The 23,157-nt window shown below is 44.4% G+C and overlaps 1 protein-coding gene across 1 annotated transcript in view; it reads right to left on the bottom strand.

The window, feature by feature from the left end:
• The window catches only part of POLI (DNA polymerase iota), a 231,995-nt gene extending 209,622 nt beyond the window's left edge, over nt 1-22,373 (bottom strand). The window contains exons 1-2 of the mRNA XM_086960401.1: nt 22,198-22,373; nt 16,017-16,142 (exon numbers count right to left, since the gene is read on the bottom strand). Coding sequence (XP_086816527.1) covers nt 16,017-16,142; nt 22,198-22,306 — 235 coding nt within the window. The 5' untranslated portion in view covers nt 22,307-22,373. The remainder of the gene's footprint in view (nt 1-16,016; nt 16,143-22,197) is intronic.
• Between the last annotated feature and the right edge of the window lie 784 nt (nt 22,374-23,157).

Raw genomic sequence — 23,157 nt, 5'->3', positions numbered from 1 at the left:
AAAACTTTTCACCTCTGATATTGATCCTGAGAGTTATGGGGGTGAAACAATAGACATAATAGGTTTTTGTTGGTTCAAATTCGAATTTAAAAATCGAAAATCTTATGGTAAGTTGTATATTTCAAAGAAGGGTCCATCAGTATTGGGATGGAAAGACCAAGGGAATTTATATATTATTCTTGATGCAAATTCTGTGGAAAAAGTGCTTGTAATGGATGAAGGCACCAAGGTTGGTGAAAAACTTTTAAGGAAGTTTCCCTTAGTTTTTCAAAAGAAAATTGGTAAATTAAAAGATTTTGAATACAAGATAATTCTTAAAGACAACACTGTTCCAAAAATTCACAAAGTCAGAAATGCTCCAATTGCTTTAAGGAATGATGTCACTACAGAACTGGACAGATTAGTATCTTCAGACATAATTGAGCCTATTGAAGTGTCATCTTGCGTTTCTCCCTTAGTCGTAGTTAAAAGCAGTAACGCGAAATTGAGGTTGTGTGTTGATTTGCGGCATTTAAATGAAAATATTGTGGTTGATCAGTTCCCGCTACCAAAAATTAATGAAATATTGGCATTATTAGAAGGTGCCAAGTGGTTTACCACAATAGATTTGTCTGCAGCATATCATCAGATTCCATTTTCGAAAGGTAGCAAGAAATGTACTGCTTTTATTACCGCGCAAGGCTGTTTCCAGTTCAAAAGGATGCTTTTCTGCCTAGCATCCGCTGCGGCGGTTTTCCAACGTCTTATGCATAGGTTATTTTCCAACATAAAAAAATAGCAAATTCTTTCAGGATGACATCCTTATATTTAGAAAAAACAAAGTGGAACATGATACAACTTTAGAAACAGTCTTAAACATTTTAGAATCAAAAGGTTTAACTATTGAATATTCCAAATGTACATTTGCCAGTGATCATGTTACTTATCTGGGATATGTTATTGATTGGAATTAGACCTAAACCTAATCCAATTGATGCCATCAAGTGTGCTCCTGCTCCCAATTGTGAAGATGACGTAAGATCATTTATAGGTCTTACAGAATTTTGTTCAAAGTATATTCCAAATTTTGCGGTTAGAACCTATAACATTAGGCAACTTTTAAAGACCAAAACAACATTTGTTTGGTCACCTAAGTGTGAACAGGATTTTGAGGACATTAAAGATTGTATTACTAAAATTGCTTCCTTGAAAAGTTTTGATCCTGAGGCACAAACCATAATAACAACTGATGCCAGCATTAACGGTTTAGGAGCTATTTTGGCTCGAATTGACCTTAAGGGTAACGAACATATTGTGGCTTACGCATCCAGATCCTTGTCACCCACTGAGGAGAAGTACTCAACCATTGAGAAAGAGACCTTAGCGTGCATTTGGGCTGTTGACCATTTCCGTGCATTTGTATTGGTTAAACAGTTTACTTTGCGTTGTGATCATAGACCGTTACTCAAGGTTCTGACCACTGAAAGAACAATAAATACCAGGGGAGGGGGAATTCCTGTCTCCCGACGTCCGAAACATCTAGATTTCTTACAAGGGCAAGAGGTTTTAATTTCTATTTTGTCCAAAGGACAAGTAGACAATCTTGCAGTAATCTCATACACAGCTGTTCAACCCTGTTAGTCACAGCCAGTTAATACGTAGCTCTGCAAAGGGGCCTGCACTTTAATTTCCCAAGAGCATAGGAACAACATGATGGAGCTGAGCTCAAAGTTGCAGCTCTGTATAAAACATCCACAGCACTGGAGTAATTTTGCTTTCTCCCCAGACTCATGACCCTCCCCAGGTCTTTTCACTTTCTTCTAGCACAAAACGAACATGGAGCTTCTGCAGCTCCAGAACACTCACATCACTAGAATGTAATGTTATTAGCCGCTTGGCTCCTGCACTGACTTGAACCTGGTGACCTCCTGCCTTTTATTCTGTGCTTCGCCCTTGGGCCTCAATCGGCCCCAAGATCTCTTCTCACCCTCTACTTTCGGGGCCTACAGTAAAGTGCCATGCTTTCCCTTCTCATGCAGCTCTTGCACAACCCTTCTTTACTGTGCACCTTATGTTTCACCCGGTGCCTGAATTTGCTAATCCCACACCACTCTCAGTGCCCCCTCGGACTGCCCTGAGCCGCCCCCCTTGGCCTCTCATATCCTTCATCATCCAGGGCTTACAATAAAGCTCATTAGTTTCCCCATGTGTAATGCATGCAGTCCTCAGCCACACCCTCACAGGACCCAGGGGCTAAAAATAGTAACGTTGAACACACGCTCCTTGCAAAACCACCATTTGGACATATTTTCACTCCTGGTGGACGGCGAGATTGACATTCTTGCCCTCACGGAGACCTGGCTCGGGGCTCATCTACTCCCGATATACTGGCGGCATTGCCACCTGAATACGATGCTTTGTGGAATAATCGCCCCAAGGAGGGTAGGGGGGTGGTTGCTTTCCTATTAAAAAAAAACCTCAGGGTGACACAGGTCGTAGCTGAAACTTGTGATAGCGCGGAGCTTCTGGGGATAAAAATCTCATTAAAATCCTCTTGCATCATGCTGGTGGTAGTGTACCGCCCACCACAGAGCTCTCCAGACTTCAATGAAGCCTTCTTGGAGTTCTTAACGGATCTGGGCTCCAGATACAAATCCCTCATAGTGGTAGGGGACTTCAACTATCACTGGGATAAGCTACCCAGAGACCCTACAGAGGCGGAGTTTGATAGCAACCTCTCCTCGCTTAACTTACGGCAACTAGTAGTTGGACCCACGCATGTGAAGTGCCACACGCTGGACTTAATTTGGTCCTCCATATCTCAGACAGAAATAACCGAGGTTAGCCCTTGTATATGGTCAGACCACTCCATGATCAAGTGTTGGGTCCTAGGGGACCTTTCCCCAGTAATGTCTAATCCGTTGCGGAGAAAGGTTCGACCACGGAAGAAGGTGGAGGCAGATTCTTTAATCTCTACGCTTCTTTCCATCTCACTGCCTGAGAGGAGCGAGAGAAGCTTAGACTCTGATACCACAGCCCTTATGGTCTGGATCCGCACTGCTCTGGATATGTTAGCTCCTGAGCGGTTGGAGAAGACCAGAGCCAAAGGAAAGGGAGCACCGTGGTTTGACGCCCCGCTTAGGGAAAAGAAACAAGTTCTTCGCAAGGCGGAGAGAAGGTAGAGACTCAGTTACAGTCCAGCTGAGTCGGAAACATATAAAATACTTCTGTCAAAATACAAGGCGGATATCCTGGCGAGGAAGGCAGCCTTCTATGAGGATAGAATTAAAGGTGCTGTGAACAAACAAAGGGAGACATTTGCGATCCACAGGGAGCTAACGCAGCTGGAGGGGAAAATTCCTGCAACCGACCAACCGGACTGCGAAACCTTTCAGAAGTTCTTTCTCCAGAAAGTGCAAGACATTATCAGGGACATTAGGGAGACCCCAGCGGATCCTCTTCTGCCATCTCGCCCTGCTTGCCAGGAGCTGACAGGGATGCTGAACAGTATCCCATGTTTAGATGAAGAGAGCTTGGCGGTCATCGTATGTCAGGATCTAGCACGGATCCATGCCCTGAGAATTTTTCAAATGGCCTTGCCCGGCATTCAAAGTCAGCTGTTGAGCCTATTAAATGAGTCATTAGAAGCGGGCTATCTCCCGTCAAATTTGAAGGAAGCTAGGGTCACTCCACTCCTGAAGAAAGCAGGAGCGGACACCAAGGCTTTAAAGAACTATAGGCCCATCTCTCAATTGCCATTTCTGGGCAAGATCCTGGAAAAGCATGTCCTGAATATGCTGGCCGGCTACCTGGAGGAACATGGTCAACTCCACTCAAGGCAGGCGGGCTTTCGGCCTCAACATAACACAGAACTGGTAATGGCCACAGTTGTTTATGAGCTGAGAGGCAGGGCAGGCAATATACAGCCATGTGCCCTGATTCTATTGGACTTGTCTGCGGCGCTTGATACGGTCAGCCACACCATCTTGCTGGACCGTATCGTGAAGCTGGAAATAACAGGGCAAGCGTTCAAATGGCTTGAATCTTTTCTTACGGGTCGGACCCAGAGACTACAGTTTGGAGACCAGCTATCGGAGGCAGGTGCTGTGGCCTGGGGTGTACCCCAGGGGTCCGCACTATCCCCCCTGCTATTCAACATCTACCTCCAACCTCTTGTGGAGGAGTTAATGCATAGGAACTGCCAAATCTTTAACTATGCCGATGATACCCAGCTACTGGTTCAGCTGAAGGATTCAAGGGAAGCGCAGGAATCGGTAAGGAATCTGCTTAGATTCACTGTAAATTGGATAACCAACAACCTCCTGAAAGTGAATGCCGAACAAACGGAGGTGCTGGTCGTGACCAATCAAGCAAATTCTGGTGCGATTTGTTTTGGCCCCCAGAATTAGGGACTACACCTATTCCTGGAAGGGTGGTCAAAAGCCTGGGGTTGAAGATTGATGCAGACCTTTCTATGGCTCCCCAATTCTCGGCAGTGGTTGGGTCTTGTACTGGGTGCTTAGGCAACTCCGGAAGTTAGTACCCATTCTATCGGCCCCCACACTGCAATCCATAGTGTCAGCCACAGTCATCTCGAGGAAACTGTAGGTTGTACAGAACGATGCAGCCAGGCTGATCTACTCTCTACCTAGGAATTCGCATGCAACCCCCTGGCTCCGGAAGCTGCACTGGCTGCCCGTTAAATTCAGAGTGCAGTTCAAATGTCTTTGTGTGGCCCATAAAGCCATTTTTGGTAAAGCCCCGGAATATATTAAACAGCGTTTGAGGAAGTACATGCCAGGTAGAGCCTTGCTCTCGAGTAAAGCCTCCAATTTGTTTAAACCCAGATTTAAGTTCAAATCCAAAGGGGGCAGAGCTCTGTCCGTACTTCTCCCACAAATCTGGAACGAGTTACCAGCCAGCCTGAAGGAAGACTCGCAACTACTGTCTTTTAGGAAGAACTTGAAGACTTATCTGTTTAAAAAGATAACATCTACGCCCTAATTAGGGCTGAGGGCGGAGTGATTCAGGAGGCAGCAGGTTATGTACCTTTTCTGTGTGAGCGCTTAGAGACCAGTGGCGATTTGCGCTATACAAAAACTTTTTAACATAACATAACATAACCCTCATGTCTGTCCTTGCACTGGGCCTCTCATCTCACTTCATGCGTGCACCGGGGGTATCTGAACACGCCGCTGTAGCAGCTACAGCAGCTGTCGAGTTCTTGATGGGCCTCTTCTTTCTGCAGGTCCAGACAAAGGTTCATAATTGACGTGAAAGTATATATACATGGATGAATGAGTGAAAGGATGGATGTAAGGATGGATGAGTGAAGGAATGGATGGATGAGTGAAAGGGTGAATGAATGAATGGGGTGAAAGGATGGATGAGTGAACAAATGAATGGTTGAATGAAAGGGTGGATTGATTGATGAGATAAGGAGTGGATGAATGAATGGTGGAGTGGGTGGATGGATGGCTGGGTGGAAGGATGGATAGATTGGTGTGTAGAAGGGTGGATAGTTGAGTGAAATGGTGAATTGAGGGATGAATGAAAGGGTGGATGGATATGAGTAAAAAGGAGGATGGTTGGGGTGAAAGATGGAAGAGCAAAAGGATGGATGGAGGGATGAGTGAAAAGGTGAATGGATATGAGGGAAAAGAAGGATGGGGGTGAAAGATGGAAGAGCAAAAGGATGGAGGGATGAGTAAAAGTGTCACTGGATGGATACGAGTGAAAAGGAGGATGGAGAGGGTGAAAGATGGAAGAAAAAAGGATGGGTATGAGTGAAAGGGGGATGGAGGGTGTGAAATTAAAATGGATGGATGAGCATAAGGATGGATGGATGGATGGATGAGCGGAAGGAAAGAGGGATGGATGAGTTTGAATGATAGATTTAGAGCACGAAGGATAGGTTTGGCCAGGGGCATTGTGAACCCCCCTCTTTAGCAGCTGCCACAGGGTGGAGCTCTTGATGGGCCTCATCTGTCTGCAGCTCAGCAGTCAAAGGCCCATAATTAACACGTAACGGTGAGTGAGTGAAAGGATGGATGAATGGATGTGTGGGTGAAAGGGTGGATAGATGAGTGAGTGTAAGTGTGGCTTGCTAGATGGATGAATGAGTGGAAGGATGGATGAGTGATGGGGATGGTGGATGGATGATGGATGTGTTGAAAGAAAGAGTGAAAAGATAGATGGGTTGCAGGGTGGATTGATTAGTAAGCTAAAGGATTGGTGAGTGAAAGGGTCAATTGACAAATGAGTGGAAGGATGGATGAGTGAAAGGGTACATTGATGGATGAAGGGAAGGATGGGTGAGCGAAAGGATGGATCGATGGCTGAGATGGATGGATATGGTTGGGGATGGATGGGTAGGTTTGAAAACGGATGGATGGATGGATGGATGGACAAACAGAATGGTGAAAGTCTGATGAAAGAATGAATGGATGCCAATGTTAAGGTGAAATGCTAGATATCAGTGGGTGAATGAATGGGTAGATCTGCAATAAAGAGGCAAAATAAAGAAATCACTAGTATTCAAAACCTTCTATAATAAGAGCTTGACATAACCAGAGAGGCTATTATCCAAGCTCTTCTATAATGAGAGTGTTGCCATTATTTGACGGTGCACTACATGGCACCAAAGAGACAAGTGGATTTAGTTACAGGACAAGTAGATTAATGAAGCTACCTGTCCCATGGACAAGTAGATATTTTATTAAATTCCAAACCCCTGAAATACTTCAACTAGAGTTGCTAGACTTGCAATTAGATTACAGGATTATTGTTACAAAATGCAGTATCTTCCTGGAAAAAAATTGCATAGCTGACTTCCTTTCAAGAATGCCTGAACAATTAGATATGTGTGAAGATGAAATTTGGAATTCGTTTCAGATTGCTTATGTGCAGGATTAAGGGAACGCTGGTATTTTGGAAGACAAATGGGAGGAAGAATACCTTAAAGATGATGAATTATCACAAGTGAAATTGCATCTAGTACAATCTTTGCCGAGGAAAGTAAGCAGTGACCATCCTTTAAAGCCTTTCTGGGAAGTCATGTTTTATCTTAGCGTTCAGGGTGAAAGCATTTGGCGGGGTGAAAGAGTTATTCCCCCTAAAACATTACGTTCATCTATAATAGCACTTTGTCATGAAAGCCATTTTGGCATTGTCCGCTCCAAACAAATTGTGAAAACTTTGTTTTGGTGGCCTAGCATGGATGCTGAAATTGAGGCATTTGTAAGAGGATGTAAACCCTGTCAAGCTGCTGACAAGTCTTTAATCACTTTCAAACCTCCGTTAAGTACTATGACTAGACCTAGTTCACCTTGGGAGCACACTGCAATAGACATCTTGGGTCCCATTGGAAATGAGCAGAAGTACATTTTAGTGGTTATGGATTATTCCAGATGGCCTTTTGTCAAAATAGTTAACAAAGATGACACTGATACTGTCCTTCATTTTCTATATCAGTCATTTATAATGGAAGGCATTCCGTCTGTTTTATTGACAATGGTGTACAATTTTGTCAACCAAAGCCAAAGAATAATTAAATAGACTAGGTATTAAACACAGAGCTACATCACTGTACAACCCAAACAGCAACGGCATGGTTGTGCGCTTTAACCGTGTTATTAAAATACCATTCAACTGTCTGCTAAATGTAATGATTGGGAAACTCAGGTCCTAAAAATGGTTTGGGCTTACAGAGTTTCCACATTTGATGCCACTGGGTATCCACTTTTTGTTCTAATGTGTGGAAGAAATCCCAGGACCAAATTCAGTCCCGGTTGGTTGTTCAGGTCCAACGTAGTGAATTGGTCTGAGGACTTATTAAAAGAAAAAAGTGATGCTGCTCATGTTAAGAGTGGTATGATCTTAAACATGGTGCAAAAAATGTCAGCATTGACATTGGACAATGGGTTAGAGTGAAAAAACCTGGCAAGATTTCATAATGCAGACGTCTCACTGATGGAAAAGCTTGGAACCTCAAAAGGGTAGCAAAATGTTCTGCACCCTCAGAATGCTCTGAGAAAGTTTCTTACTGGTATGATTTTGATGACTTGTTAGGTAATATTCTTTCTGATGTAAACTCTAATGCTAATCTTTATGAGGTAATTCAAGACAATACGGTTACTGTTTCCCCAGTTCCTGATTCACCTGAACGGTGATGGATTAAACCCAGATCTGTTGACTGGGTGTGAGTGTTTGATTGGTTCAGATGCTCAGTCCATCACCACCCCCTTTTGTACCTCTTTGTTCGCCATAAGTTGGCGGGGTATGCCCAGACGTGAGTCTCTTGCTCACTTTGCCACTGGATTCAAGCAAGCCTGGCTAAAGACTGCTGTAATGCCAGAAACCGGTCCTAGGAAGCTTGTTTCCGGTCCAGGGAAGGCATGGCTTGGCAGTAAGGGCTGGACTGTTCCCATGAGTCACAGGGTCAGACTGATTTGCATATGGCCATGTCTGAACAGGGGTGGCAGAGTGGGCTAAAGAACGGTGATGGATTAAACCCAGATCTGTTGACTGGGTGCAAGTGTTTGATTGGTTCAGATGCTCCATCCATCACCACCCACTTTTTGTACCACTCAGGGGTAAGGGTGACACAGCTGTGTGTTGACGGAGCAAGGCGGCGAACCATCTTATGAGATGCCTACTGTAACATGCAAGTACAGGATAGTAAGGTGTGTCTGGAGTTTCCAGGACACATCCCCCCATTTGTCGCCTAATGCAACAATTAGTAAAGTGTGAAGTAGAAATTGACCCGGAGGAGGCCTTCTTTCTCCATGAGCATGTCGTAAGGCAGCAAAGCACTGTCTCTGTGTAGGTTGCCTAAGGTATGTAGACCAGCTTCCTGTCAAGTGGAAAGTTCCATGGATGTGCTAGTTGTGTGGCCCTGGGGTGTGCTCAGTAGGGGTAGGACTGGTGCATACAGATTCACGTTATGTACAGGCTTCTGCTATAGCACCAGTACGCAACTCCAAGGAGTAAGCATTCTGGTGGCCTACCCCAAGTGCAAGGATGAAATAGCCGGAGCAATGCCGAGAGTGTCTAGGCAGGTGAGATCGGGGCTGTGTCGTGTTCTGTAGTACCGCAATCCATTTAGCCACCCACTGAACCTGGGGGTGAGATAATATTGCTCCTATTTGGAACTGCTAGCCCACCTTGGCCTGCAGGCAAATATCGTTTGAAGAGTGTCACACGACAATGGGAGCGGTTCCAAATTAATTCTATCATGATACTGTCAAATGCGCAGAAGAAGGGGAGTATTAGTAGATGGGCAGGATAGTGAAGTAACAGAGGAGACGCGGTAAGGCCACCATTTTAAGAAGAGCCACTGACCCATGACATATAAGGGAGGCGTGCGCCAGAAAGTCATCTGGGACCTGCAGTCTTCATCGCTCTCCCATGGTTATCCTCCAAATAAATCGGCTGGCTAGTTATAGATTCTAACCACTAAGTATCGGAACGGGCTTGGTTGCAAATCATGGGGACATGATGGAGTATAAAAAGTAGGGTTAGGGCATGCGGGAGTGAAGGGGAATAGACATGACTTGGCCCAGTTGACCCTCAGGCCTGAAAGGGCAGCAAGCAAAGTCATTGAGTATACAAGCCAATGTAACAGGATCTGACCGAACGTCCATTCCAGGGAGTCAAAGGGTTTCTCCAGACTGTGGCTATTGTATTGCAGAATAGGTGGAGACCCGGGAAAGAAACAACACAGATTTAGTGAGAGGTTACTGGCTGGGACAATCGCGTTCTGGTCTGGGTGGACCAGAGACGGGGCTGAGGGCACCAGGCGGTCAGTGAAGACCCTAGCCTTTTTTTTTATAATTTGTGTTTAGCAAGGCTAAAGGATGGTAGGAACTCAAAACAGTAGGGTCTCTGTCAGGCTTAGGTAAAGAGATAAGCAAAGCCTTGCGCATGGACGCAGGGAGAATGAAAGCAACAATGGCGTCTGCATATAAGGCATGCAGGTGAGGAGCCAGTACCAGGGCATAGGCCATGTAGTATTCAGCAGGTAGGCCATCTGGTCGGTTGACAGGGCCATTATGGCCTCGCGAATCTCAAAGAGCGTGATTGGCTGATTGAGTTTCTCTCGCTGTGTAGGGAGAATGGTGGGTAATTGTCTAGCGCCGTGGTTCCCAAACTGTGCGCCGCGGCACCCCGGTGCGCCGTTATAAGTCACTAGGAGCGCCGTGAGCACAATATTGGAAAGTGAAGCTTGTTGCAGCCGTGGCCCAAAATACGTCCCTCCTCCAAAATCCGCTAACCTGGTTTTTGCCCAAGAGCGCACCATACGTGCGTACGTATACGCGTCCTACTATGAACATTCACAAGTTTAATCTCCGGCACTGGCGTACACCGCCATATGAAGCTCTGGCCATTTGAATCATGTTCCTGCTGCCCGCCGTGTTCTGTGACTCCTTGTAGGACCCTCTTCCAAGTAAGTTGGTAGACTAGGGCCGTTGGTGTTGTTGGGACTGGCATGGGAGGGATTCCTGTGCCTTAGCCTGGTTTATTTTATGTAGGATTTCTTTACCGGGCTAAGACGATTTTATGATTTCTTTAACGAGCTCCGTGGAGCCCGCCTGTTTACAGTACAAATAATGCTGGTGCTACGAGTGTAAAACGGAGGTTGGACAGAAGATTGGCATGGCAGTTGATTATTAATCAAATGCCATGCCGATCTTCTGTCCAAACTCCGTTTTGCACCTGTATCACCGGCATTATTTGTACTCTAAAAGGGCGGGCTCCACGGAGCTCGTTAAAGAAATCATAAGAGCGTCTTATCACAATTTAATTGGTCACTTGGCATTTGTCTGCAGATGTGAATGGCCACCCTGAGGAATTCCATACCGTACAACAAATTTTGCATGCTTAATGTGGTTGCCTATAATATATTATATAAGACAAGATGTTTTTTTATGTGGACTTGTGAGCCTGTTAAATAGTCTCTCTGAAAGGACTACTCCACCGAAACTGGGGAAGTTAATCTGATCCGAATAACACGTCCTAACCCAAAAAGTTTCCAGATTCATAGCTAAGCCAAGTAAATAAAAAAAAAAGAGAAACTGAGTTTTTGTTGTTTGTGGACTTACTCACTCAGATAGAATGTTTCAAACAGTAGTAAAGTAGTAGTCCGTTGGCTACCATAATTCTTGATGTACTGGTAGTCATAAAACATTAACACTCCTAGCAAATTTCCCAAAAGGTTTCAAATAATTTGTGCAAGCTATTCTTACTTGTAGCTAGGGACAGTAATATCGACGAATATTAGCCCTGGATTGGCGTATCCTGACTTCTTAGGCAGGGTTAAAGTCTGTGTGCTACAATCTGGCAGCCTTCTGGCATCAAGAGCTATGTTAAAGGAGTTCATTAAGATGGGTTTGAGGGCACGTGTGTACTCTTAGCATTTGCAGAAATGATTTGTGCCTTGCTGCATTTGCAGCTACAGCTTGTCTCTGGTCTGCTGTATTTGCAGCATTGGTGCATGCAGGCATGTGTGAGCTCTGTTATATGTGCTGTATTGGCATGTTTGTGCTCCGTTTAAATTTGCTACATTGATTAATATCCTCATCTTTGTAGTTCAATATGCTTAATCCCCGACCCAAACGACTTAACGATTTTTTATTAAACTACTGTGATCTTTTTATTTTGTTACAAATATGATTATAATACATTCATTGCATCCCAATTAATTTAAGGAATACAACAGGAAGTACTTCCAAGGACGTGCTACATCCCCCCCACCTGCCCACCGGTAAAAAAAATGGTAGGGAGCCATGGCCAACTGCCAATTAGGTCAAGGGAGCCGGGGGTCAAAAAAGTTTGGGAACCATTGGTCTAGCGTGATCTGATATCATGCGAGTGCGAGACTAGTGTGCCATGTAGTTTGAACATCTGAGGCGCTTCAACAGCGAGTTGTGCTGACTACTTGCTCCAGCTAGCCGACGATCATATTTAGGAAGGAGTGTAGCTGATCCAACTATGCGGTCAATCCTGACATGCAGATGGTGTGGTTTTAGAGTAAAATTAGTACACCCACGTTTCAGGGTTGCAGACTCGCAATATGTCCACAAGACTACAGTGTTGTAGCCAGTCGGTCAGTGTTTGGGCGTTGGATGACTCGCATGTGCACAGTAGGGGAGGGAAGGAACGATCCAATGTAGTGCTGAGGACAGAGTTTAAGTCTCCTCCTAAGAGCCATGGGATCACGTTCCAACTAGATAATAGGCCAGATGGTGTCACGCCTGCCTAGCCTCCGTGGAACTGAAAGACAAACTGACGAGACCAATCCAAAATAGCCTCGCCGTAACGCGCATGCGCGAGGGGCCCGAGCCGGAACATAAGCTCGCTTCCCCAGGCTCTCAGCGCTTTGCGCTCTAGTTTCTAACTCTTCCGATTAGTCACTTCCGCTTGGCCTTTTCCTGTGACACGCCCATGTTTGTCGTGGGCATACTTTCTTTGAACTTAGTTACGGCTATCCCTTTCCAAGTGTCGTTCACTTTTGTTCGTTTGTTTATTCCTGACTTGGGGTTCGAGGTACAGCTGACCTTACCTCTCGCCCGGATTCTAGAGCGGCCCTTCCTGCATCAGATGCCGCTTCCTTGATTCCTTGCCGAGGCTCGTTCTTTCCTGATTACCTCGCACCGAGATAGTTTCTCCGGTGAATTCTCAGGGGTATTACAGGAGATTCCTGCCTCATCCCGGTAGACCCACGTGTCCTATTTACAGTGGGTTCTACTTTCCATTCCCTACCCTCGCTCAGTGCCGGCTGTCTTACTCCGGTGTCACAGCGACTTACTTCTCCCTGTTTCTGGCGGACCCGTCATTGGGCCGGACTAAGGTCCCGTCGAACGGCCGGTATTTGCGGGAGCAGTGGTGTGAGTGGTTTACGTGGCATTGTGGAATTTGTGGTCCGCCTGGCGTGTTTCCTCCTTCCCTTTATTTCCTTATTTTTGATGTTCGTTCTCTGGACTTCCCGGATTCTGGCATTCATCACAGTACAGGGACATGAAGAACCGGTAAAGCGCTTGTAGCGCACTGTATTTACATTGTGTTCTTATGAAGGTTTCTATTGGTGTTTATGTATGTATTTATTGCACTCCAGGCAGCTACTTCTGTGATCCAGACCTTTTATATTACAAGACACCTTAGCTGGGCTGTGGTTCTGGTTGGGTAAGAAGTACAATCATACCCTTACTTAAGTCCATACTGGTGATATACTCAAGAGGTAATATTTCATACCCCTCAATCTAGGTCGTATTGCATATCAAATAGTTCCATGATCACATGTCTGTTTCCAGAGGATGTCCTAGTTACTCTCATTGACACATCTTTGTGCTATCAGGTAAAAGTGGGTAATCTATTAACATTGGGGGGTTGGGAGTTGACTGTTGTTGTATTAACCCATTATTCCTTTTAGCTTCATCTTCCACTTGAAGAGAGAAGTGTCTGAAGAGTCCAATGTTTTGTCTCCCCCTACTTGCCTTGTTTTGTTCCCCCCTTTCCCTCCATATCACCCTTGTGTTCTAGTGTTTGATAGGCACAGGTGGTGTAGGGGGGACGGGTTGGGGTTCTCGTCGGCTCCTGGCACTCCTGCGGAAACCGCTACAGGATCCTTACAGATGGTTTGTGGAGGTACGATGCCAGGTAGTTTGTGCAGGTACGAGGTCCGATATGTGTTGGGGGGCATACATTGCTCTTTAGTAGGAGCTGTCAACCATTTAGGCGAAATTGTATGATTACTTATCAACCGTCTGAATCCACCACCACCTTTTCAGCCACAAACGGGGTCCCCAGCTTCACCCATATTAGGACTCCCCTAGCATAGGAGGAGTAGTCAGTGGTGAACACTTGGCCATGCCAACATCGATTAAGGCGTTTGGCTTCGGCATGTGTCAAGTATGTCTCCTGTAATAGTGCTATGTGGGCAGATCTATGTTCAAGGTAAGAGTACACTGTATATCGGCGTGAGGGTGTGTGCATACCCCTCACATTTCAAGTAAATATATTATGCATAAACAACCATAATGTGCCAGGTAACAAATCAATCACTTTCTTATTGCAACATTTTGAAGTGGAGCTCTTCAAATTGACTGTTGCATTGTGATTCAATTTATTGGCATGTGCATGCTTGTGTTGAAAGCCAGACGGACTTTGGCTGTTTTCCTGTGACGATGGACTTGCTGTGCTGCTGAGAATACGCCTTTCAACATACATCCAGAGTGTGATTGCTTTCTACAAGGACTCATTGTGTACTGGCATAACTAACAATTTCAAAATTAAGGGAAGTAAATGATGGTAGGAAAGAGAGCCAATTGCCTGAACACAACATATCAGGAACATCAACACTCTGCTACAGCCCTACGTCAAAGGTATACAACCCTTAAAAAAAGAATAAGCAGACCACTGAGCAAACATAACTGCATTGAAGTTTCGGCATCAAAACCAGAATTGAAAGGTACACTACTTTTATCGTTTCATACGTTTGCAAAATTAGCAAAAATACGACTAAACTACAATAAGCCACAGCAACGCCACATAAGAGACTGCAAACTGTGGTCAGCGGTATGACTATTAAAGTTCACAGGAGTGCATATTTAGTAGGATTAAAAAGATTGTTATAATGCACACAGATTTAGCAGGAAGTTGGAGGCATCAAGCATCAAAACAAGATCTTAATTTGCTAAAGCATGACCAACAGATATGCTTGTGGTCTTCAAAACTGTTTATGCTGAACTCACCACCCCCTCACCCCGACTAAAAAATATATTCGACTCCTCCATCCATCCACGCAAATAACAAACCCTACATTGTTCAACAGTTAACATTGAATACTGTTGGTTATAAGTTATGGGGAGTTTGTAAGGGGCAAAACTTAAAATTGGAACATACATGATATTCAATGGTCCTAGCCACCACCACTACTGTATGGTTCACTCAGACACAGTGAACAGGTATGTCAAGGCAACAGCACAACAAGCTATACTGCTGTCAGTCTATAGGTAGGTACAGCAGGACAAAACTTTCTCGCAGACAGAACAGTATTGTACAAGAACCACAGCGCTAAGCCTGGGGGCAAAATGTCCTGTTAACCATGCAAACCCCAGCACCTTTTGTTGGCAGGTGTGGGGGCAGGAGTTTGCTCCATGGATTTATTACCCCTATTGTGTGTACCATGGAGGATAGGAGCATGCCTTATCACCCTTTTCAAAGGTTTACCTGTGAATGAGGATGAGGAGTGGGACTGAAGTGGGTTTTGGATCATAGGCCAACTAATGGGTCCTAGAACTCCTATGATATTCCTCAGAGTCCAAGTGCAGGCCAACTAGCCCATTGGATCACTTCATGAAGCCCTTAGAGACCCCCAGCTGAGACCGGAAAGTTCTTCAGTCTGCACTCAGTCACATTCAACCAGCAGTTAGGATAGCCCTGAGCTTGCCATTGTGTATCTTCTGCTTAGGCCTTTAGCTGGTCTATACATTACCTTAGCCTTACATTACATCACCACGACCTCAAAGAGCTACATTTAGCTCTCAGAGATGTTAAACCAGCCCTACCAATCTAAAGCTAGACCTCAGCCAGGCATAAGCTATTCCTCAGCCACCCTCCGAGACCATCTACCTGTCCTGCGACGCATTCAGATGGCCATCAAACAATACCAAGGAACCAACAGTTGACCCTCAGAATCACTCAGTTGGAATTCAACTCCTCCAATAGTATTCAGTCACACTCAATTCACCTTTGTACCAGCTCAGACTTATTTTGTTTGTGCCGCAAGTTCTAAAAAGAAAGTTTATTCAGAGAATCATATGTATGTCAGTCTAAAACTTACTTATCATTTGTTTAAAAAAAATCTAGTCCTTTAGAACTAGAAGATTCAACACAAATCAAAATGATTCACTAGGCTGGCCCAGGTAGGACTTCCACGTCATCTCATGGATGTGTTCCTAAAAGCTACATGATTTTTACCCACTTGCTTCTGGTACAAATCTTATCCAACTTCAAAACAATTAAATACGGATTCTTACCTAATGGTTTATCTTTCAGCTCAGGGTCTCGAATCATTTCTACCTGTGCATAAAAACAGTCCATGTCAATATGGGCAACAACTCGCAGCGCAGCACTTGCAGTTGAGACAGCCTTCTTTGGAAACACTGCAGAGAAAAAAATAACATATATAATTATAGATCACAGAGCTCCAACTTTATACTAAATTAACCTGAGACATAATGCAATGTTATCTAAGGAGGAGTACTGCTGTGCTAAGAGTTAAATAACAGTGAATTAATACATTGATGAATAGATATTTTTTAACATTAGCCCCACACTTTGTATAACTCTAAACCATAATATTTCTTTTTTTGCAGCCAATGTACAGCCATGTGGGTGATTCAGAACACTCTGGTATTATGAAGCAGGTTGAGAGACAGATAGTTTATGTGGGGTCAAGTCCATGTGTTTCAATGAAAAGCGGTATTCCATTGCATATGGAACTTATTGAAGCCTTCCTCAAGGAGGAAAGGGAGGGAAAGGCATTCAAAGGGATGTACCTTGTGAATAAATGTATCTCTCCCACACAAAACACTTGTATTTTGTCTGAAGAGGAGGCGGTTCTAGGGGGCTGAACTTTGGCAGTGGTTATTAATGGAGCAAGCTGTCTGTGGGGATCAGGAGTAAGGTCCATGAGCATGTACTCAATGCAGGCAGCATTGTAAATGATGTTAGTGGTCTACCCAGTAGGGACATAGCACATATGCCTGGCAGGAACATACTAACTCAGCCATACTGAATCCTCTTTAGAATCTATCCAGGAGAGTTAGAGGGCAATGGGCATGCTAGCAATGGGTTTAAGCAGCCACAATCAAGGGAGCAGGCCAACAGAGTCAAACAGATATGGCACTAGTAAGGAAGCTCCAACTCTAATCTAGGATGCCTCTGACAGTGATGCCATATTTTTAAACGCATTTCATTCAATATCCATTTAGACCTCAGCCTTTTACAATTTACTAAAAACAACATTTTTAATCCATGCTATTTCTTCCTTAATATTATCCATGTAGATTGTTTTATCTCTTTCTATTTTTGAACTGTTATTAGCCCTGTCTGTATAGAAATTGTAAACACTCTTTATTTTCCTTTTTTACATTCTCCTACTGTACACAAAGCTAGCTGAAATCTATTAAGTATTTTAACTAAAGAAAGAGATAGGCCTGCTTCAATTTACATTCAGTATCTATTTGCTATTGCAAATAACATATACTGTGAATAAAGTAACAACTAAACAATACCTGACATTGATGGTACTAGATCGACATATGTGTTACATCTTTGCCAAGAGCTTAAGAGAATAAGAATATTGTGAAGACAGCATGCCTACCACGCAAGGCGGCAGCGTGCTGTAAAATAGAGCGCTGGGCGCATGGCTGGGTGTCCTCGTCATCAGGACTACCCTGGTCTTCCTGCAGTTGCATTCACCTGGATGGGTATTCTGAGGTCAGTGAGCATCAAACGGGTAGAGCAGTGATGGGACTGTAGAGTTCTGTGCTGGGCACAGGAAGTCAAACTTGGGCTTCTTCGTCTGTCAGGGCAACGTCACGTATTACATGAAAGAAGCATGGACAAGCCTTACAAACTGCCCTTTCCACAATGGTGGTCTGTTCAGAGAACTCGGTCTCATGTTTCCAATCTAAAACGGAGTTGAGTCTTTTCCTGTGATGTCAGTTTCCATTTGAATCAGATGTAAAGATGCAAGAGTTGAACACTTCACAGCACATTTGCTCCCCTTTTGCTATTTGTTGGGTTTGTTTTGTTACTTACTGTTGGATTCTTCCTTTGGAACTCCTTCTGAAATTCTTTGCTCGTTTTTATCATCTTCCCTTAGGTAAGGAGACACTTGTGCCTTGCTACTATTTGTGTATTATTCTCAAGCTTCAATCAATAACTACAAGATTGCGAAGGAGGTTTATTGTGCTCAGTGGCTTATTCTTCTAAACTGCAATCTCTAATAGGGAACCTTTGACACATTCTCATGAACTATTCTGTGAAAAGTGGCAATGCGGCTACTCGGTTGAGTAGTCGTTTCCTCTGGCAATCACAAACTAAACTTAACAGACCTTGCCATCATGCAGTTTGTAGGAAAGTAGGATCTGCTTTCATGGTTACCCCGCTTTTTGTTTGGTGTCAGTGTTTTTGACCTAAACTGACTGGGATCCTGCTAATCAGGACCCCAGTTGCTGTGTTTTCTCCCTAAATTGACCATGGTAAGTACTTTTGTGAGTCCACAATTGGCTACTGGTGTTCCCTTGTAAGTCCCTAGTAAATAATACTAAGGAACCCAGGGCATAGGTACACCAGAGGTCTCCCATGGGCTGCTGCATGTATTATGCCACCAATGGGAGTGCACTTAAACACTTACACTGTGTTTACAGGCCTGCTATTGCAGCCAGTGTGAATTGGTGCTTGCACCTCTCATGACAGATATGTTTCCTTATATCTGGGATCACTACACTTTAAACCTAGTTAGTCCAGAGGGCAGGGGGCTTGGTTATAGGTGCAAGGATGCCCGTCCATGAGCAGAATACCCTTGTAAACCCAGAAGTCTATGATTCTCCAGCCATTTTAATACATACAGTGGACATCAGTCATTATGAGATGTCTAACTATATAGTGGCTGCACTGAACCCAGTCATGTTTGGTATTATACATGTTGGAATCATACCCCAACACAGATTCCAGTGTTGGAAGTATGATCCCATGTACTTGGAGGCTCCCTTGCGGTACCCACCTGTACTACCGGTAACACCCATTTAGGGTCTGACAGCAAGCTAGTGCTGTTGCCGACCACAGACACGATTCTGTCCTCCTGCTGCTGAGCCAAGCTCAAGCAGGGAAGGAAGAACAATAGACTTTCAGTTGCAGGGAGATGTGACCACCTCCCAGACATGATTTAGTGTTCGGGCTGGGGTGGGAGCCCTTGCCAGCGCGACCAGACTACTTTGAAGGGCACATTGGTGCCCTCCTTGCATACTCCAGTTTGAGCCTTTCTTGGGAAACTTACCTCCCGCTCTGGTGCGAAACTGAACAAAGGACATGGATGTATCCTCCCCTATGAACAGCCCCTCCTCTGGGACGGACCCATGAGTCATTACAACCCTTTCCCTAGGGTACTTGAGGGCTTACCTGTGGGTGGCTGCTTAAATTTGTCATGGAACAAGACTTAAGCCTGAAACCACGCCACTCTTCGACCGTCTGGACACTTGAACGTCACTGGACTTCGCTTGGAACTGAGACTGCACCATAGAAGACTCCTGCTGCTCCTGGTCTCGCTGTTCTGCAAGTCTTCTTTGTCGCCAGTGTCTGTGCTTCTTCAAGGATCTTCGCTAGACCTGTCGGCATCAAGGACACACAAAGTAATCTCATTTGGAGTGATGTAGTCACTCCCCTGCATCTGCAGGCACCTCAACAAAGCTGACCGGTTCGCTGCTCCCGACGTTCTACGGACTTCCAGAGGTTCAGCAACACAGGTGGTGGTTCTGCAAATCCCTCAAGGCCTGACCTGCCCTTTCTGCAATTTTGAGGCAAGTATTCCTCGTCAGAACCGCTGGAACCAAACTCCTGTGCACAGCGTCGACTTGCTGTTGCCAATGCTTGTTGGCTCTGCACTCCAGAGGTTTTTGGGATAGAAGAAGCTCCAGCCTCCTGCATCTCTTCCTGCTCCTTTTTCGTTGTTCATGCCATTTGCATCAACCAAGGCTTGTTGGTTCTCCCGACGTACACCGACCACCTAGTCACCGACATCCAACGTGGGACAGCTCGTACATGGCTCCTGGTCTTCCTCAGTGTCACTTGGTCCTCACAGCTGCAGTGACAAAGTCACATTCTACTCTTTTGAACTGTCCGACATATGGTGAGCATTGCTCTTCCGTGCCTTCTAGTCACTCCTGAGTGGCATAGACTCTGTCCCATCTGCTTGCAGGTTCTTCACTTCCCTCCGGGCCCACTACCTTCTTCCCATGAGGTCACCGGACATGATTTCCAATGGGGAAGATTTCTAACGGGGACAGCTACCCCTTTGTAAATCCGTTATCACTTCCTTTGAGGAGTTTTAACACTTAATGAATGCACTTCCAATACATTGATATGTACCATTCGAAATCGCAATTAGGAGGTGAAGCCGCTTTCTAATTGTGATTCAAAATCATTCAGGAAATCTATTTTCGAAAAAGGAAAGGCCTATCCCGACACGCTCAATGGGTACATAGTAAAAAGCCATTCTGCTGTTGCAAACAATCTGATTTTGAGAATAGCAGGTTTTGCAACCACATAATGGCTTTGTTCATCTGACCCTTTGTTAAGCCTTGTGGGTGGGAAGGGCATTTTCCTCCAAGCATACTGGAAATGACAGGTATTAGAAGAAAGTGAAACCGTCAAGTGCACATTTTTCTTTCAGATTACAGCACTTTGAATTCTGGTAGTGCAGTTTTGTTGTTCGCAGCAAAACTTCAGGGCAGTGCAAGTACAAGCTGGGTCTAACAGGAGTTGGCATCATGGGCAAAACAATGGTAAATTGGAATGCTATCCAGGCGACAGCCAGTGGTTAAAGTAACTGAAAGCATTCCTTCCATTACCTTTTGTGCGTTTAATGTAAAGATGTAAATGCCAAAGGTATGCCCAGACGCGGGTCCTGTGCATACTGTTCAACTGATAACAAGAACCACCCATATGACAAGCCCTAATCTAGGAGAAAAGGGTATTAGGGTGTTTGCTTTTCGGTTCAGAGAGAACGGAACTTGGCAGTCCAGGCTGGACTGTTCCTACTGGAGCAGGACCAAAAGTGATTTGCATATAGCTGGGTTTAAACAGAGGAGGCATGCGGAGCACAGGAATGAAGTGTTGGGATGCTACCCTCAAGCGATTTCCTGTGATTAGACTTATTGCAAGCATTCCTCTGGCGCATCCTACCTAGATGCCAATGTAGTCGAAGTAGACAAAGGCAGACAGATTGTTATTATTTCACAAGCACTTTAGAGAAATTATGACTTGGAGGAAGGCTTTTGACTTTGTTCAACGCCCCACATAAGAGATGTATCTGCATTGTAAGAATGCAAGATTTATCTGTGTGAGTGTTTAAATGGCAACTACTTTTTTTATTTAATTGTATTTACAGCGCTACACATCCCAGTGTAGGTTGTCAGAACACTTTACATCACACACACAGTGGCACAATAAACCATCCAAGTGTGTAGATAAACTTACGGCAAATGTTACATAAGTAAATGGGGGTTATAAGTGAAAGGAATCACATATTCGTCATACTTGTAGACATCATAGGTTAAGAGTGAATGATTGAGCGAAACACAGAATATAAAACATAATGCAGTGATTGTGGTGGTCTGTACTAATAAGGCTTTACTACATCTGAAAGAAACTTTACTTTGCAGTCTTAGAATAACAAAATACGGAGGAAAAAACAATAAGGATCTAAACCCATGACTTAGAAGTTGCATGCAGCTCCTTCATGCCAGAAAATAGATCACTACGCAGATTGCATCTTGTGAACTGGAAGTAACAAAATCTCAAGGTCAAAAGCTACCTAGCTACATAAAATTCAAATCTGTAATCTTTATGTTACACTATGTGCTCGGCAGCAAGTACATTAACCAGTTATGCTACCTCATGAGTCCAAATTGTTACTGACAAAACACAGAACTCTCCCAAAACGACAGTAATCACTAGTAACCTTATCACGGATATAATCCCTTCAAAATTGCCAGTCCAAGAAAGTAGTCAACAGCAGGTGTCTAAACTCTGTAAAATATTTTAAAATGCTGTCTCTGTTCAGCCAATTAAGTAAGCTAGAACAGATTTACTGTCACATTTGTTCTTGACGCCAATTCCTCAGCAGATGTTTATTTAATAAATAAAACTATAAGGTGACTGTCAAAATCTGCTTTTCAACCTCTGCCCCTCCTGACACCTCCCCCCCCCCCCCTTACCTCTGCCACATCTTGACCCCCAATCTTATGTTAAAAAAAGCACAAGGGAGGAAAAGTCGGTCACTTGACGCACGTATGTACTCATCGGCACAGCGCAAAACACGACCCAGAGACATGAGTTTCCTTGCACAGTACAAACGACCGGCCTCAGCTGCTAGTTTTGCTAGGATTAATTTTAAACCAAGCCACTATAAGGCCTGAGGTTGTTATTTACATTCTGTGCGGGACAGGATTCTACTGGGCGTGGCACCGTTTGCCGCGGGGTCTCCTAACAACCAGTTTTCGACTTCTTCTTCCTCCGGGGTAATCTCGGAAAAGTCCATGCCCGCGCTCTCTAGCTCTGAGCGCGGCAAGCAATTCTCCAAAGCCTGCAACACCACAGCAGCAGCATGATCTGTCGGTCCAAAATAAGACCGGTGCTGGCGCTGGAAATAATGAAGTCTACCTACTCACTAACTAGGCGGCCATCTTGAAGTGTAAAAAAATCCCTTTAACAAATGTAATTCTGATGTGAAAGGAGAGAAAAATAGTTGTTTTTCGTCATAAACTAGGATAAATATGTTGACTCAAAAATTAGCAAAATGTCTTTAGATTTCTTTTGTAAAACATTAGAACAGGTTGATTGTTTTATTTATGAATAATACATCCTGTTCCATTCATAAAAATATAGACACCATTTTATTAGATTTTAAAGCATGATATAATTCAGATAAATGTTCTAAAAAAATAATTTTAACAATATTACCATTTTGAAATAGCAATCGCCGGAAGCCCCACGCGGTTAGGCTTGTACTGTGTCTGGACCCATTAGCCCAGTGCACGGTGGTTTAACTGCTAACAACTGTCAGTCATATTTCCAAACTATGTTTTCCTCCCTGGGTTGGAGAACTGTAACGGCTTCCGTAGCTTCTTATTGTATGAATGGCCCAGTGGATTAGATGAATGACATTGACTAACAATGGGAAAGAGTTTATTCTGCTTTGCAGGGTCGGGTTGGAATCCATGGGCCTCAGGAGTTGGACTGAGCCACTGAAGGTTTTGGTCAAGGCCATGATTCCTTCCTCCAAGGCAGGACGGGAGAGTGATGGGGCATAAGGAGATTAAGCAGCGGTCTGAAGCAGCAGTCTGTTGAAGCAGAGTCTCCTGTCCACCTGTGGGCTGCTTAGCTGTCTGC

The sequence above is a fragment of the Lissotriton vulgaris genome, chromosome 3_1, assembly GCF_964263255.1.
Source record: "Lissotriton vulgaris chromosome 3_1, aLisVul1.2, whole genome shotgun sequence".
NCBI classification, from domain to species: domain Eukaryota; kingdom Metazoa; phylum Chordata; class Amphibia; order Caudata; family Salamandridae; genus Lissotriton; species Lissotriton vulgaris.
Note: the sequence above shows the minus strand (reverse complement) of the source record. Positions and strands in the feature narration are given on the sequence as shown.